This window comes from Loxodonta africana, chromosome 5, assembly GCF_030014295.1.
Source record: "Loxodonta africana isolate mLoxAfr1 chromosome 5, mLoxAfr1.hap2, whole genome shotgun sequence".
In the NCBI taxonomy this organism is placed as follows: Eukaryota; Metazoa; Chordata; class Mammalia; order Proboscidea; family Elephantidae; genus Loxodonta; species Loxodonta africana.
Genome location: NC_087346.1, coordinates 34,114,494 through 34,131,694, shown reverse-complemented (window position 1 = coordinate 34,131,694; position 17,201 = coordinate 34,114,494). Strand labels below are relative to the sequence as shown.

The 17,201-nt window shown below is 39.2% G+C and overlaps 1 protein-coding gene across 10 annotated transcripts in view; it reads right to left on the bottom strand.

Annotated features, from left to right (window-relative positions):
- CAMK2D (calcium/calmodulin dependent protein kinase II delta) overlaps nucleotides 1–16,844 on the bottom strand; it is a 368,604-nt gene extending 351,760 nt beyond the window's left edge. For 2 of the 10 annotated variants that reach the window (XM_064285421.1, XM_064285416.1), the window contains exons 1-2: nucleotides 16,345–16,844; nucleotides 14,656–14,750 (exon numbers count right to left, since the gene is read on the bottom strand). In XM_064285421.1, coding sequence (XP_064141491.1) covers nucleotides 14,656–14,750; nucleotides 16,345–16,409 — 160 coding nt within the window. In that variant the 5' untranslated portion in view covers nucleotides 16,410–16,844. The remainder of the gene's footprint in view (nucleotides 1–14,655; nucleotides 14,751–16,344) is intronic. The other 8 variants (XM_064285415.1, XM_064285419.1, XM_010590515.3 and 5 more) reach the window with 5 other exon arrangements.
- Between the last annotated feature and the right edge of the window lie 357 nt (nucleotides 16,845–17,201).

The following is a 17,201-nucleotide window of genomic DNA, read 5'->3' as shown; positions in this document are numbered from 1 at the left end:
TGGCAAAAATGTCTATGCAAACTAATTTGCCAAATTACTTTCACTACCATGATTTCTGCCTGTAAGTCACCATTAAAAAAAAGATCAGAATGCTAATTTAGCATATTTTCTATAAAAAAGTAAATATATATACACACACACACACAGTGTGTTTATAAAAAAAACTCCAAACCCATTGCCATCAAGTTGATTCCAACTCAGAGGGACCCTCTAGGACAGAATAGAGCTGCCCCATATAGAATTTCCAAGGAGCAACTGGTGGATTTGAACTGCCGACCTTTTGGTTAGCAGTTGAGCTCTTAATCACCGTGTCACCAGGGCTTCAGTGTGTATGTTGCTGTTGTTGTTGTTAGGTGCCACTGAATCGATTCCGACTCATAACAACTCTACAGGACAGAGTAGAACTGCCCCATGGGGTTTCCAAGGAGTGGCTAGTGGATTTGAACTGTCAGCTTTTTGGTTAGCAGTCGAACTCTTAACCACTATGGCACCAGGGCTCCATATATATTCTGTGTGTGTGTGTGTGTGTGTGTGTGTGTGTGTGTGTGTGTCTACAGTGTATATGTGTGTAAGCACTTAAAGCTATAGGACTGTGAAACCCCAAATTTCCTGCATATTACATATCACATAAGTAAAATTCTCTTAAGGAGGAAACACAAAAGTGGTTTTCAACATGCATTCTGTTTTAAGGGCCTTCCGATATGGAAACAAATACACTTTCTAGTTTTTTTTTTTACCAAGTTTCTGAATCGACAGATGCAGCAGTTTTAACAGTTGGCCTCTAACTGCCTGTTCTAAAAACAAAATCAAGTTATCTCTATAAGCAAATACATTCACTCCTCACTCATGGACATGATCAGGATCCAAAGATCAGGTCATTATGAGAAAATCAGATCACAAAATGGAGAATGACTACATCATTACATAACTGCCAAATTACATCATTATATAACTGCCAAACCACTGAGCATCACGGCCCAGCCAAGATGACACATAACTTTAACCATCACAGCCATCATTACTCTCACCTTACATAGTGTTTGTTACTGCCAGACGTACATCATTAATTCACAAAATAGTTGGACATTGAATTTTTTTACTATTGTCATAAATGCAAAATGTCAGATAACGAAATAATCGGTAAGTGAGGAGGTATAATGTCCATGATTTGCATATCCAAGTCTGTTAAAGCCCCACTGCTGCCAGTCAATTCCAACTCATAGCGACCCTATAGGACGGAGTAGAAAAGTCTATGAACTGCCACCAAAATGCTTAAAAAATGAACTTCATTAAAAGATAAATGGAAAAGTAAGCACCTCTGGAGAATGAATCCATACATTTAAAAATAATTCACAATGACATAAGTCCGGCATTACTAAAGTAGTGCTGAAGGATGCACAGACCATGAAAATGACACACCTTGTAATACATGGTCAAAACTGCCATAAAAATTTGCAAGTAGTTGTTCAAATATCTTATAAATTACACAAAACTCTATGACAAAGCAGAATTTGTCATCAGGGAGTTAATGTAATAATTTGTGAATTAGAAATTAATATGCAATTTGACATGAAACCTCAGCTCAATTTTTATTTACTTTACCTGTCATATGTCTGTCTTTGAAGTACACGTCTATTTGGAAAGACAGATCTTACTGGTTTGCATTCATTTGTCCATTTACTCAAAAAATACGAGTATCTACAATATTATAATTACTGTGCCAGGCACAGATTGAAAGGTAAACTGAGATAGCCCCTTAAGACTTGAAAGCTACCACATACAGCTGTAACACGAAAGGAGAAATGTGATAAGCACAATAAGAGACATGAAAGAGCTATTCAGAGGATGAGAAATACATCACTTCTGGCTACAGATGGGAAGAACAGGCAGAGAAGAAATGAGAGAAGGCTTCATGGAGGAGGCCGCACCTGATCTGCATCTTGAAGGAGGATTTCAACAGTACTAGGTGTCCTCATTCCATCTGGAGTGCTGCCTTCCCTTTAAATGTAATACTTACTTTGCTTCAACAATAATTTCTCCCTCCTCCACAAGGCTCATCTGCTGTTCAAAACATAACCTCATATATAAACCTCTTCAGGAAATCTCTGTTACCAGCCTCCCTGAGCTAGTACCTGCATGCTCTCTGTCAGTCCTGTGCATACCTTTATGACAGCCCTCACAAACTGTACCGTATATCCAAGCTGTCATCCCTACTAACAGACCAGGAAACGCGTGAAGACAGGATATCTTTCACCTCTGTATCCCTAGAACGTATCAGGATCCCCAGCACAGTGGGCGCTAAAAGGTCTAATGATAAACAGAATGAATGAATAAAAAATGTGGCAACTGTCGGCTGGAAAACCTGTTTAGGAAGCTATTTAAAATGGTTTAACCAAGAAGAAAAGGGAGCTAAAATTAGGATGGAGAAATAGAAAAAAGAGATGGAAAAGTTGTTGAGGTGGGGCAGCAGAAAGAAAGATATTAAAGGGAGCTTGAAAGCCTAGGCAAAAATGGCACCATTCACACAAGGGGGAAGTTAGTAACTCCAGGGGGCATGTACAGTTGGGGCTGTATTACTAATGAATACACCTCAGCAGAATTTCACGTTGCCCAGGATACAGCCTCCAAATATCACATAAGGATTTTAACTTAAACACTAATGCCATAATGTGGTATATCTCAAATCTCCAACTTCTCTAGAAGATGGAATAAAAATTTGGTAAATTCTCCCTTATGATATCTGAATTTGAAATTCCTCGGTGGTGCAAACAGTTACTGCACAACACGTTTGGCTGCTAATGGAAAGGTTGAAAGTTCTAGTTCACCCAGAGGCACCTCTAAAGAAAGACCCGGCAATTTAATTCTGAAACATCTGTTTTGAAAATCCTATGGAATACAGTCTACTCTGACATACGTGGCCTTTGAAAACCCTATGGAATAGTCTACACTGACACACGTGGCCTTTGAAAACCCTATGGAATACAGTCTATACTGACATACCTGGAGTCAGAATGACTCAATGGCAACTGGTTATATCTGAATTTAATAAGATAGCTTTGTATAATTTACTTTGGCTTTATTCTAATGTGCATATATGATCATTAAAGTTCTTCAAAAAAGACAAGACCTTCAAAAACAAAATTTTCTGCTACTAAAAAAATTCCAAATAATCTAAGCCTTTTCTAGATTTCAAAGGAAAGAGTAAAATCATATATGAGAATTAATTCAATTTATTACATGAATTTATACATACACAACACAGAATACAAAACAATACAATTACCTAGATAATGAGTATATAGGTTTTCCATTGGTAACTTACTGATAAACAAGTTGATCAAAATACCTAGGGTATCAAAGAACTAAAAAGAGGTTTATCTCCTAAAAAAGATAAGAATAGTGATTAATTCTTGGAGAGAAGCAAGAGATGGAATTAACAAGGAGGTCACGGGTAGCTCTGAAAATAAAGGGAATACCCTTTATTAACCTGAACAGTGGTTTACTGGGAAATGATTTTATTATTTACAGTTAAATATTACATATATTTCATATATCAAATTTTATAGAATAAATCTTTTTTTAAATCCTTAGGGAATCTAACTAAAAAAAGTAACGAACCTTAGGTAGAACAAATAACTATACGGAAATATTATATCTCAGTAATATTTATCTGTATACCTCTATGCACCTACAATGTATTTTTTCAACAAATGCAGAACTTGACAGCTTTATATTTTTCTTTCAACTGTCACATTTTTATATGAATTCGACACATATGACAATGTTGCCTAAGAAGAAAGAACAAAACAACATAAATTTGTCTTCTCTTGTTCACCAGTCAAACAAGATGAGCTAGAGAAATAGATGGCTTTCAGAGCAGGTTTCTCTGGGCTTTGGTCAAAGAGGTGAGTTTTCCTTTGAGGTTACAAGTGAATCACTTAGAAGTAATCCTAGGATCTTGCTGTACAGTGAGATAATTTTTTAATCGTGAGTTAATGAATTACATTTACCAAAATGCCATACTGTAATCATTTTCCTAACTTTGTGATAAGATTTTCCACCATTATTTTCCTTCCAGAAAAGAAAAGCGAGGAACTGTGTGAAATTTCAATTGATCTTTTATGTTATCGCAGCAATTAAAACACTATATTCTCTCCCAAATTGGAGCTCTAAATGTATTCTCCGAAAGAAATAGTCAATTCCACACATCACACCGGGAATATAAAGATGCATAAGGCAGAGTCTTATTTATGAAGGACTCTGATGTTTAGTGGGGAGATCATTCAAATACATGCGGATAAGTACAAAAACGTTACGGTAAACTCTCTTAAACAGCTATCCATGGAATATGACAGTGGAAAGTACAGCGCTTTATAGCCAGAGAGAACTGAGCTGAAATTATGACTCTACCGCTTACTAATTTTAAGCCTTTTCTAAAATGGAGATAATATAGTCTATCTGGGAGGCTACAGTATGGGTTAAATAAAATACAACAAAGTGTCTTTTAAATATATACCTTTCGCTTAGAAGGCGCTCTTTAAATAACGGCTATTAACATTTCCAAAGTCCCTGGGTGGTGCAAAGGGTTAAGCAGACAACTAAGAACTGAAAGTTTGAACTCAGCCAGAGGTGCCTCAAAAGAAAGCCCTGGAGATGTGTTTCTGAAAGGTCACAGCCTTGAAAACCCTACAGAGCTCAGGTCCACTCTGCAGCACATGGAGTTGCCACGAGCTGAGTCGACTCGACAGCAAGTGTTTCAGTTTTTTTAATTAGCATTTCCACTATTTTATTATTATACTATAATCATGATGGAGATGCCATTATTGACTTTTTTAGTAATAAATTTCTAAATAGATAAAAAGAGATCGTACTAACAGAAAATGGGTCCACCTAACTAAAAAATAAATGATTTTGTTGCTCTGTGACTGTGTAAAATTAAAAACAATAGTTATTTAAAAACAACTAACAAAGCTGTCCTCTCTCCTCTCCAATCAATCAGCTTCCCAGTCAAAATAAGAGACAAGTTATGGTACATGGAAGGTCTATGAATTCATCTTAAGATGTACTGTTAAGCACTGGCAGAACTGATGTCCATCTGCAAAAAAATGTAACAGGACCCATACCTCACACCATATACACAAACTAATTTGAAATGGATCAAAGACTTAAATATAAAACCAAAAACTATTAAGTTCATGGAAGAAAAAATAAGATCTATGCTACAGGCGATAACACATGGCATTAACAGGATACAAACCACAACAACACACAAACTCCAGAAGATCTGCTAGATAACTGGGATCTTCTAAAAATTAAGCACATACATGCTCATCAGAAGACTTCACCAAAAAAGTAAAAAGAGAACCTACAGACTGGGGAAAAAAATTTGGCTACTATAAATCTGACAAAAGTCTAATCTCTAAAATCTACAAGAAAATCCAACACCTCTATAAGAAAAAGACAAATAATCCAATTAAAAATGGGCAAAGGAAATGAACAGACACTTCACTAAAGAAGACATTCAAGCAGCCAACAGACACATGAGGAAATGCTTATGATCACTAGCCATTAGAGAAATGCAAATCAAAACCACATTGAGATTACCAGCTCACCCTGGCATTACTGCCACGAATCAAAAAAACAGGAAAAAACAAATGTTGGAGAGGCTGCAGGGAAATCGGAACTCTTAGGCACTCCTGGTGGGAATGCAAAATGATACACCCGTTTTGGAAAACCAAAAACCAAACCAGTTACCATCAAGTCAATTCCAACTCATAGCGACCCTAAGGGACAGGGCAGAACTGCCCCACAGAGTTTCCAAGGAGCGCCTGGTGGATTCAAACTGCGGACCTTTTGGTTAGCAACAGTAGCTCTTAACTACTACGCCACCAGGGTTTCCAGTGCTTCCTTAGAAAGCTAGAAATAGAAATACCATATGATCCAGCAATCCCACTCCTAGGAATACATCCTAAAGAATTAATAGTCGTCACATGAATAGACATATGCACACCCATGTTCACTGCAGCATTATTCACAATAGCAAAAAGATGGAAACAACCTAGATGCCCATCAACGACGAATGGATAAACTGTGGTATATACACACAATGGAGTATTACACAATGATAAAAAACAACAATGAATCTGTGAAGCATCTCATAACATGGATGAATCTGGAGGGCATTACGCTGACTGAAAGAATCACAAAATGACAAACACAGTATGAGACCACCACTGTACTGAAAAGGTTTACACACAAAAAGAAACAATCTTTGATGGTTACGAGGGGAGGGGTGCAGTGCGGATGGAAAAACACTAAATAGACAATAGATAAGTGGTGACTTTGGTGAAGGATAAGACAGTACACAATATTGGGGAAGCCAGCACAACTTGTACAAGGCAAGGTATTGAAAGCTCCACAGAGACATCCAAACTCCCTGAGGGACTAAACTGCTGGGCTGAGGGCTGTGGGGACCACGGTCTCGGGGACCATCTAGCTCAAATGGCATAACATAGTTAATAAAGAAAATGTTCTACATTCTACTTTGGCTATGAGTTGGAATCAACTTGACGGAAGTGGGTTTGGTTTTTTGCGTATTCTACATTTGTGAGTAATGTCTGGGGTCTTAAAGCCTGTGAAAAGCCATCTAGGATACTCCACTGGTCTCACCCCTGTGGGAGCAAGGAAGAATGAAGAAAGCTAGAAGAATTAGTCCATAGGACAAATGGACCACATATACCATGGCCTCTACCAGGCTGAGTCCAGTTCAACTAGATGGTGCCCATCTACCACCACTGGCTACTCTGACAAGGATCACAACAGAGGATCCTGAACAGAGCTGGAAAAAAATGGGGAACAAAATTCTAACTCGAAAAGAAAGACAAGACTTGCTGGCCTGAGAGACCGAAGAAACCCTGAGAGTACGGCCCCCGGATACCCTTTCAGCTCAGTAATGAACTCACTCCTGAGGTTCACCCTTCAGCCAAAGATTGGACAGGCCCATAAAATCAAACGAGACTAAAGGGCACACCAGCCCTGGGGCATGGACTAGAAGGCAGGAAGAGACAGGAAAGCTGGTAATAGGGAACCCAAGGTTGAGAAGGGAGAGTGTTGACATGTCATAGGGTTGTTAACTGATGTCATAAAACAATGTGTACTGATTGTTTAATGAGAAACTAGTTTGTTCTGTAAACCTGCATCTAAAGTACAATATAAATAAATAAATAAATAAAAAGACGTACTGTTATACCTATCTTCACTAGAAGCACAAGAATTTTGTCATCTAAAATACTTCCTACTTTATCAGAAATTATTGTATTCTGAAAATAAATTTCTACTGATAATTGCAACAAATTTACATATGAGTAAAATAAAATTTTCACTATAATGAGATATTTAAACTATTTTGAATATTCCCCCAAGTTGTTCACTTAGACAAAAATTTTTAGGGAGCACTTGAGCCCCACCTGCCTTATGGTATAAAACATTATTTTAATCCATACTATATGAAAGTTTTCCTACATCTCCCTAGGAAGAAATTATCTGTCTTTGAAAACCACAGCACTTATACAATATTTATAACATCATTCATCTTCTATTATGCCCATTTATGTAAACAGCCTTACTTTTTCCCTATTACTTTGCCCATTACAATCATTCAATAAATGTTTAGTAAATAAACAATTATATAAAATAAGATCACATACGTGAATGTCTTAGTAATCTATAAAGCGGTATAAAATATAAACTACTACCGTATTTTTACACAAATAACACGTACCTTCTAAGTTTGCTTGAGAACCGCTCCCACCCCCTCCAAGGTATTTCCATAAGGGCCGCTATGCTACTTTTTTTTTACATGTTGCTGTTAACAAAATTAGCATAGTCATCCCACTTTGAAGAGTGGCGTCTGAGGTCTCAAACGCTAGCAAGCAGCCACCTAAGATGCATCAATTGGTCTCAACCCACCTGGATCAAAGAACAATGAAGAACACTAAGAACACAAAGTAATTACGAGCCCAAGAGACAGAAAGGGCCACATGAACCAAAGACTACATCATCCTGATACCAGAAGAACTAGATGGTGCCCGGCTACAACCGATGACTGCCCTGACGGGGAACACAACAGAGAACCCCTGAGGGAGCAGGGGAGCAGTGGGATGTAGACACCAAATTCTCCTAAAAAGACCAGACTTAATGGTCTGACTGAAACTGGAAGGACCCCGGTGGTCACGGCCCCCAGACTTTCTGTTGGCCTAGGACAGGAACCATTCCCGAAGCCAACTCTTCAGGCATGGATTGGACTGGACAATGGGTTGGAGAGGGATGCTGGTGAGGAGTGAGCTTCTTGGATCAGGTGGATACTTGAGACTATGTTGGCATCTCCTGCCTGGAGGGGAGATGAGAGGGTAGAGGGGGTTAGAAGCTGGTGAAATGGACACAAAAAGAGAGAGTGGGGGAGAGAGAGTGAGCTGTCTCATTACAGGGAGAGTAATTGGGAGTATGTCCAAACCAAAACCAAACCCAGTGCTGTCGAGTTGATTCCAACTCATAGCAACCCTATAGGACAGAGTAGAACTGCCCCACAGTTTCCAAGGAGCACCTGGTGGAGTCGAACTGCCGACCCTTTGGTTAGCAGCCACAGCACTTAACCGCTACGCAACCAGGGTTTCCTGGGAGTAAAAAAAAAAAAAAAATTTATTTTTTTTTTATGTAGCAAGGTGGATATAAGTTTTTGTGTGAGAGACTGACTTGATTTGTAAACTTTCACTTAAAGCACAATAAAAATTATAAAAAAAAAAAATTCGCATAGCACAGTTATGAAATTGCCTGGCGGGGAGTAGAGGGAATGATTGGCAAACAAACATAAATGGTACACGTTATTTGCATAAAAACGCAGTATTATAAATGTATTACATTTTAGAGTAAAAATATTGCTAACACTCCATTTAATGTATTGCAGAGCAATTTTCTAAATGATACTATTACATCTTAAAAGCCTTAATACGGCCTCCTAAGAATCATTAATTGATTGCCAATGATGTCCACACTAGACACTAGTAAACAGAAAGGGAGAGATATTGAAGAAAAAATACCAGCCCAGGGCTAGACACACCAGGAGTCAGCCTCACTATCAGCCCAAGGAAAACATTTTAACAAAATTTAATTAAAAGATTTTCTACTTAACAAATAAAATTAAATGTTCAAGAGAATTCCAGTATGCACTTTACAGTAATTCATAATTAACCCTAAAGAACTCATAAAAGGTCATTTTGTATTAAACTGTAATTTTTATGTCAGGTTGATTTAATATCTCAATGGATCTGAAAAATATTAGTCTAACTGTATAAACAATCAAGACTCTCAGGGTGTTCAATTCCTATCACCTGTGGAACCTATCACCTATCACAGGACCAGTCAGGTGGAGGCTGACACCAGTTGTAACTATCACAATGGACAACCACGTTCTTTATTGAATATTGCCTTATTTAATGATGTTGTAATACAGAAATGATTTTATTTCCTGGAAATGTAGATATAAATTTTTATTATTTTTATCTCCTGACTAGTTTTGAACGGAAACCCTGGTGGCGTAGTGGTTAAGGGCTATGGCTGCTAACCAAGAGATCAGCAGCTCGAATCCACCAGGCGCTCCTTGGAAACTCTATGGGGCAGTTCTACTCTGTTCTATAGGGTCGCTATGAGTTGGGATGGCCTCGACAGCAGTGGGTTTTTTTTTTCTTGGTTTAGTTTTGAACATCAATAATATTCTCATTCACAAAAAATGGAAAATAAGGCCACTAAGGATGTAACCAAACCAAAAACCAAACCCAGTGCCGTCGAGTCTATTCCAACTCATAGCGACCCTATAGGACTGAGCAGAACTGCCCCACAGAGTTTCCAAGGAGCGGCAGAGTCGAACTGCTGACCCTTTGGTTAGCAGCTGTCGCACTTAACAACTACGCCACCAGGGTTTCCAAGAATGTAAAAACAACTAAATATTACTAAAGGACACAAATAGAATGACACTGGCCTCTTTGGGTGCCAATAATTTAAGAGTTGTGGCGCTCCCATGAACAAAATAAAAATGATTTACTATTTTTGCCTCAAAACATTATTCTAGCCAAGAAACTCTCAAAAAGTAATTATTAATTTGTCCAATGAGTTCCAAATTGCCAAACCAATAATGCAAAATCAGAACAACTTGATTCATCTATATAGTCTGAGTTCTACTTCTCAATCAAGACAAGTAACCATGAGGATGAGACATTACAGTAATCTTGGGTGCTTGGACTGTCGGGAAAAAAAAATAGCAAGAGTTAGATTAGTTTTTGACATCCCTATTACAGCATTAAAAAGACTACTTTGGGACATCTATGCAACATTTCATAGCTGACAGATAATTCTGTGTACATGGGTCAAGTAGTTTTATAAAAGACAGTCCTAATTCATGTTCTATGAGTATCACCCATTTGGGAATTAACAAAACTAATAAAATCAAAGAATACCAAAATAATTTAACTGCATTATATGTGAAGTTTTACAGAAATATATACTGAAGCCCCTTTATAACTTTAGCAATGGTGAACAAGTAAAATATATTTGTAACAGCATCTGTTATTTGAAGCTTATAATTCATTTACAAAAACAATGACTTTTGGCATATCAGACTCTAAACAAATAGCAGTTTCTAAGGATTAAAAAATACACTGGGAGCTGAAACCCAAGACATCAATACAACCATATAAAATACCACCAGGATGATTATAAACACAAAATAAAAACCATGTACTATTTCTAAAGCTTATCTGCACCATAACCATCAGTCCCCTTGATTATGAACTACAATCACTGTCCCTCATGGACCTAACATAATCAGACAACAGTTAACTTTGATGAACATGTCAAAACAGACATAATACCAAAACAAGAGAGCAAATTTCCATTTCTTAAGTACTAACCGAATTCTTGGGATTAAAGTGATATTTTTAATTCTCATAGTGAATGTATGACATAAAATTCTACTATCACTATTCACCATTTAGTAAGCACACCCTCTTATTCCCATCTAACAGAAAACCACTCTTTAGAAGATAGAAATTACACATAAACCACCAGATGTTTTAGAGATGTTTCTATACTTCTTTTTTTTTTTAAAAAGAAACCAAATTATGTGTGATGAATTTACTTCTCTACCTGCTCAGTACTGCGTAACGAATACTCTGTGCATGTACATGTTAGCTCAAAAGAAAAAATTCTTCAATAGACTGTGAATCTCCCAAATATGGTGTGGGTGACTAACAGCTGAGAGGAAATGCAACTGAAACTGTCTGGTGGAAATCCATTAAAATCTAGGCACAGGAAAAACGCCTGAGTGACAGTATACTTGGATGTGCAAATCTGTGTAGGAATGTAGCCAAATTTTTGACAATTCCTTCATGGTCTTGGGTTTACTGATAATGGCCTTTTCTTTTTCAGTGGTAATGTTACCCTTAAAGAACATTGAGATGGAGGACCTACCTAGTCTTTAAAACAAATAGGGTTAAAGTCTATATTTTCAAATGCATGGCATTTCAAATAATGCAAGAAAAAATTTTGTACAAAAAATTATATGTTCCACAGAAACTTCCATATGCAGCCAAAAACATCGGTACCTTAAAAAAAAAAGCATGTTATTTTGCATGTCATTCTTTACTTCCCTTTGAATATACTCAGTCTTTTTAAAAATTTTTCCACAAAAAAATTTTTTTTGGGTTATATTCGGAGAGCGTTTTTAAAAAAGAATTCATATTTCATAGCATACGCTCTTAATACACTATTTTATGGATTTCTTTACTTCCAGGATTTGCATGTTCTTAGAGGTAAACTGGGGTTCTCAAATCCTTTATAAACAATTAATAACATTTGATCATAGTCACCTGTACTGAGCCCCTCCTATGTTCTCACTGCTCTGGCATATATGTTAAAAAATGGAAGCATGATATTTTTCCTTCAGGAGTTTATAATTTAATATGAGTACAGATTAAACATATATACATTCAAAGGTATAAATATTCTATAACCAATTCTAATTGGTGTGAGGATATAAAATAAAGCTGTTGAATGTTCTGAAGGAGATGTACTATAATCTTTTACAGGTGAACAGCAATAATTAAAATTGACACAATACTCTGTAATTTCAGAAGGGCTTCTATAAAACTCACTGAATCCTCAAAACACCCCATAAGTATTTCTCTTTCCCATTTTATGGATCAGAACTCGAGACTCAGAAAAGGTAAGTTACTGAACCAAGTTTACACATTAAATAATAGAATCAAGATTCGAATCAGGTTCTCATAGCTAAACCAAACCTGCCACTGGGTTTATAAATTTCAAGAGCTTTCATATAAGTAACCTCATCTGATCCTAACAACAACCCTATCGGATAATAATAGCTACTACTGTTCACTAAATGTATATTACATGGCAGGCTCTGTTCTAGACTATTTAACTCATTCACTCCTGACAATATTCAACATGGAAGGGTCATATTATTACCCCATTTTACAGATGAGAAAAATGAGGTTCAGAGAGAATACGTAAAAGGCCCAAGATCACACAGCTAATAGGGGAATTAGAATTCAAACCCAGAGCAGCTGGTTCTAGTGTCAATGACATTCTTTACCACCCACACTCTTTGGCAGGTTAACTTTGAGCAGCTTGCTCAGTCACAAGGAAAGAAAACTGCAGAAGAAGCAGCATGATTTCTAACTCTTTATCCTAGCTACTTTTCCTAAGTGTAGTTGGAATAATCAGAATCATTAAATCGAGAAGAGGTTAGAAGTCTCTCAGTCTCTGTGGTCCTGTGAAGCTGAATACGAGCAGGTCAGGAACATGGGCAGAGTGGATGTGAAAAGGAATTCCATCAGCCTAGAGAAGGCTCACCTTCCATAGATTGGAAGCAGAAGACAGTAAAAGGTATATGAGCAGGAACAAGTGTATTTGCATTCTGGTATAGGAAATTTGAATTTGGGTGGATTAAGAGGGATGACTCTAATTATGGAAATTAGCAAAAGTGAAGCTCAAGACTGATTTGAGAGAAAATTTAAAGCCAGTGAAAGATCTGGGGGAGGTATTCACTGTCCCCAAAAGAACTTATACTCCCCATTCTTGTCAAAGAGGAGCCCTGGTGGTGCAGTGGTTAAAGCACTCAGCTGCGAACTGAAAGGTCAGCGGTTCAAAACCACCAGCCACTCAGTGGAGAAAGAGTCTACTTCTGTAAAGATTTACAGCCTTGGAAACCCTATACGGCACTTCTACCCTGACCTATAGGGTGGCTATGAGTCACTACAACATACAGGGTTGGAATGGACTGGAAAGCAATGGGTTTGGTTTGGATTCCTGTCAAGAGTATCAGCATGGAGAAAGAAATAATATAAGCCTTGAAACAATTTAATATCACATTTTTAAAAAAAAACCTAAAACGGCATTTACACTTTAGTAACTTCTGGTTGTTAAAACGCTCACGTGGAGTAAAGATGAAGAAGAAAACACACCTGAGCATACAGTGCTTCTCAGTTCTCACAGCATGATTCTACAGTGTTGGTTAGTTTACCATAAAGATCTTCCTCACAATCATATTAAAATCAGATTAAATAAATTACAACATCCAAATGAATAAGGTGAAAGGCCTAACTAAACCTACAGTACAAGTTAAAAATAGAATTTGCAACAAATATAGAAAAATTAATCACGGCAGAGACCAAAGGTAATGATACCAAAATACTAGTAAGAAGCACTTTTAAAAAACATGTAAAATAAGGAAAACTAACCCTAATGGAATTTGTTTTCTCATTACTTAAAATAAACCAGGTCACCGAGAAGGTCTTACACTATAACAATTTGTTCATTTTAATTTCATTTTTGTCGACCATAAATTCCCATGAAACTACCGTAGACAAATATCTTCACATAAGTTTGACGAAATAAAAAGATCACAGTGAGGTTCCTCCAAGTTTTTTTGCTTATGTCAACAGCTATTTTATGAGTAAGAATCATCTCTATGACTATAAACTGCATGTGTAAAACACATTACACGATGCTGTGAGAAGACCTAAAACAGAATACCAAGTAAAGTCTGAACTGCACACAAAAACATCAAAATTAAATCGAACTTCCTAGAATACAGCAATCATAAATTACTGTTACTGTTAAACAGGCCTTAGTGAATTACGTTCAAGTGCAACTACAATTGAAATAACATGATCCAACTGAGCTATGACCTATTTTTCCTCTCAAAAGCAAAAGGGAATTATGACAATTGTGAGACATATTTTTCCATTCCAGGGTCCTTCTGAAAGTTATTTCACATTAGAACTGAAGGCAAAATACACTTAGCGACATTTATTAGCTTTAAAATATAGTTATTTATCCCACTGCTCACAGGAGAGAGAGAATGTTAATAACAATGTATTAAATAATAACAATTATATTTGCTCATTTATTTTTAAAGTGTACAAACTAAGAGTCATTCAGGAAGGAAATAACCCTAATATGTAATATGATACCTAAGTCTACAATTCAATTATAACTCTATGGCATATTCACGTACAACAGAACTAACAATCAACACGACAAGCAGAAAATGAACATATATATGTGATTAAAAATACCCACCCCTAGCAGAAAGCTTTTTGGTGTTGATAATTTTGGCAGCATATTCTTGTCCAGTAGGAATTTTCATGCATCTTCTCACCACTGAGAATGCCCCCCTGAAAACCAATAATTAGCAAGTCATCAATATAATCAGCTCTGATACTCTACAAAAGAAATTACAACAATCTGAGCTTTTTTATTGATTTTAGTGGATTGTCAAATACCAGTGCACTACAGTAGTATCCAGAAAAATGAACAATCCTTCCTGGAAACCCAGACTTCTTTAATGTTGGAAAAAAACTAAATTTTATTTAACTGGGAGCCCACATAATTAATCAACAAAATGAAAGGAACTGCCAATTATGACAGCTCGTTTACACATGAAATTTGAAAACATTTTACAGTTCACATTCACACAGCACCAAATGCTCTGAGAAAACCCTGCGAAAAAGAGAGCTGTGGAGGAGCAGCAAAAATCTGCTGCCTATTTATTTATTTTTTTTATTTATTAGGTAGGGAAAAAAATAATATGGCTCCAAGTAAGTGAATATGGCGATTATTTTCATTAAAACATAAAGCTTGAGCACATTTGCGTGGTTTAACAAATCCTGGTATGGTGATTTCTCTGTCCTGTTTTCGGGTGGGGGAGGGGAGAGTTTTGAATTAAGCTGTTCTTCCGACATATTCTCCATGTTTTAACAGCAGACAATAAATAAGGCTATGGTTTACATTGCACCTAAAAGAAATACACACTGCCTTTAATTCAACTGTATAAACCAGCAACATACACATAAACGCACCCCTTTCCTAAGTAGTAGTTGAAACTAGCTATTGAGGAATTGGGTTTGACTCCCCATAAATCAACATTCAAGGCTCGGCCCCTAGGTCCTTTTACACAGGTCCTAAGTAGGTCTCCTAACCCCCTTAACACATCCAAGTAGTTCTGCCAGTTGGGTGTAGGTCGTTTTATGCAAAGCTAGGCTGGCTACCCTTGGGAAGCGCTCTCCCGGTCGCCAGAAGGCTTTTCCGCTGCACCGTTTAAATAAATCCTCCCAGAGAACGCGAAGATGCACGCGCAAATCCTGAGAAGGATGATGGTGTGGGAGTCATCTAGTGCAAAGACTAATAGTGAACATGGGGCAGAGGGTTGGGTCCGTTGGGTGGCCCTTTTCCTGGACAGAACTACTACTAGATGCAAAATAGCCTCTACGCCAAGTTGAACTTTCGGCATCAATAAACATGGCATCTTCTGTGGCAGTAACTTCTCATCCGTGCATGGGTCCTACCGCGGACACGCCTGCTAACCCGGAGGCATCTCTATTTACAGAAAACATGATCTATGTTGCATTTTACATGGATTCTTGTTTCCTCTCCACACACACGCGCGCGAACACACACACACTCCTCAGGATGACAGCTACAACTGCAGAGATCGTAAATTCACCAAGTCTCTCGGTGAAACAGGGTGGTGAGCGGGAGAGGGTGGGCTAGGGATTAGGAGAATGGGTCACAGTCAAGATAAGGGGGTCCTTCCTCTTCTCTGTCCCCGCCCCTTGCTAAGGCAGCCAGAGCGCACAAACCAGGGGCTCCCCTCCCTCTCCCCTGGTCCTCCAAACTCCCTGGCCCCAAGGCAGAGGCCGGTGGGTCTGGGGCAACGCGATTCGCCCTCTGCTGGAAAGGCTACGTGCGATGCCGGGCAAAGGCGCTTACTTTCCGAGCTCCTCGAAAAGCTGATATTCGTCCGTGAACCTGGTGCAGGTTGTGGTCGAAGCCATCCTCGGTCCGGGCTGCGCCCCTGGCTGGAAGCGTGGTGGACTAGACGCGAGCAGAAGCGCGGCTTCCTCGGGACTGGCCCTGCAGCGCTGTCACCTAGGGCCGCCCTCACTTTTCTGGTCCGAAAGTAGCTCGCCCAGGAGGGAGTGTGCGCAGGGGCGGGGCGGGGCGGGAGGAGAGATGACCAGAAAGAGCGCCGTGGGGTCGCCTCTGCACGGTCCGCCGATCCTGCTCCTCCTCCTCGGGCCTCGCTTCCTTCTTCTTCTCTGCACTCTCCACCAGACCCTTTTCCAGCCCCTCTCTCCAAATGCAGGGGGAAAAGTACTCAAGAAGAGGGGCCCGGGAAAATGGAAAAAGAGCCGGGCACGGGGAAAGAGGCGAGCAGTTGCGAAACGTTCCGCACCAGGGATAGGAGGGGTAGTGGCAGAGGGGAGGGAGCCCGAGGGGGCGGGGGCGGAGTGCTGAGGGGCCGAGGCCGCAGAGCCCGGAGCGGGCAGCCAGAGCCCGGCAGCAGCTGTCAGCGGGCGCGGGCGCGGGGCGCGCCGGGGCTCGGTCGAGCGTGCGCGCCCGGGCCAGCCTCCCTCCCGCCGGCAGCAGCGGCACTGGGGACACTGCACCTCAGCGGCCTCGCGCAGCAAAACGAGCCCGCGCGGTTTAGAGACGGCGCCGGGAGAAAAAAAAGCGCTCGGCTCGGGCCAAGTCTCGACTGCAGTCCTCCCTTCCTCCGCCTCCTTCCCCAGCACCTCCTCCCGCCCCTCCCTCGCGAAGCCCCCTCCTCGCTGATCCCACACCTC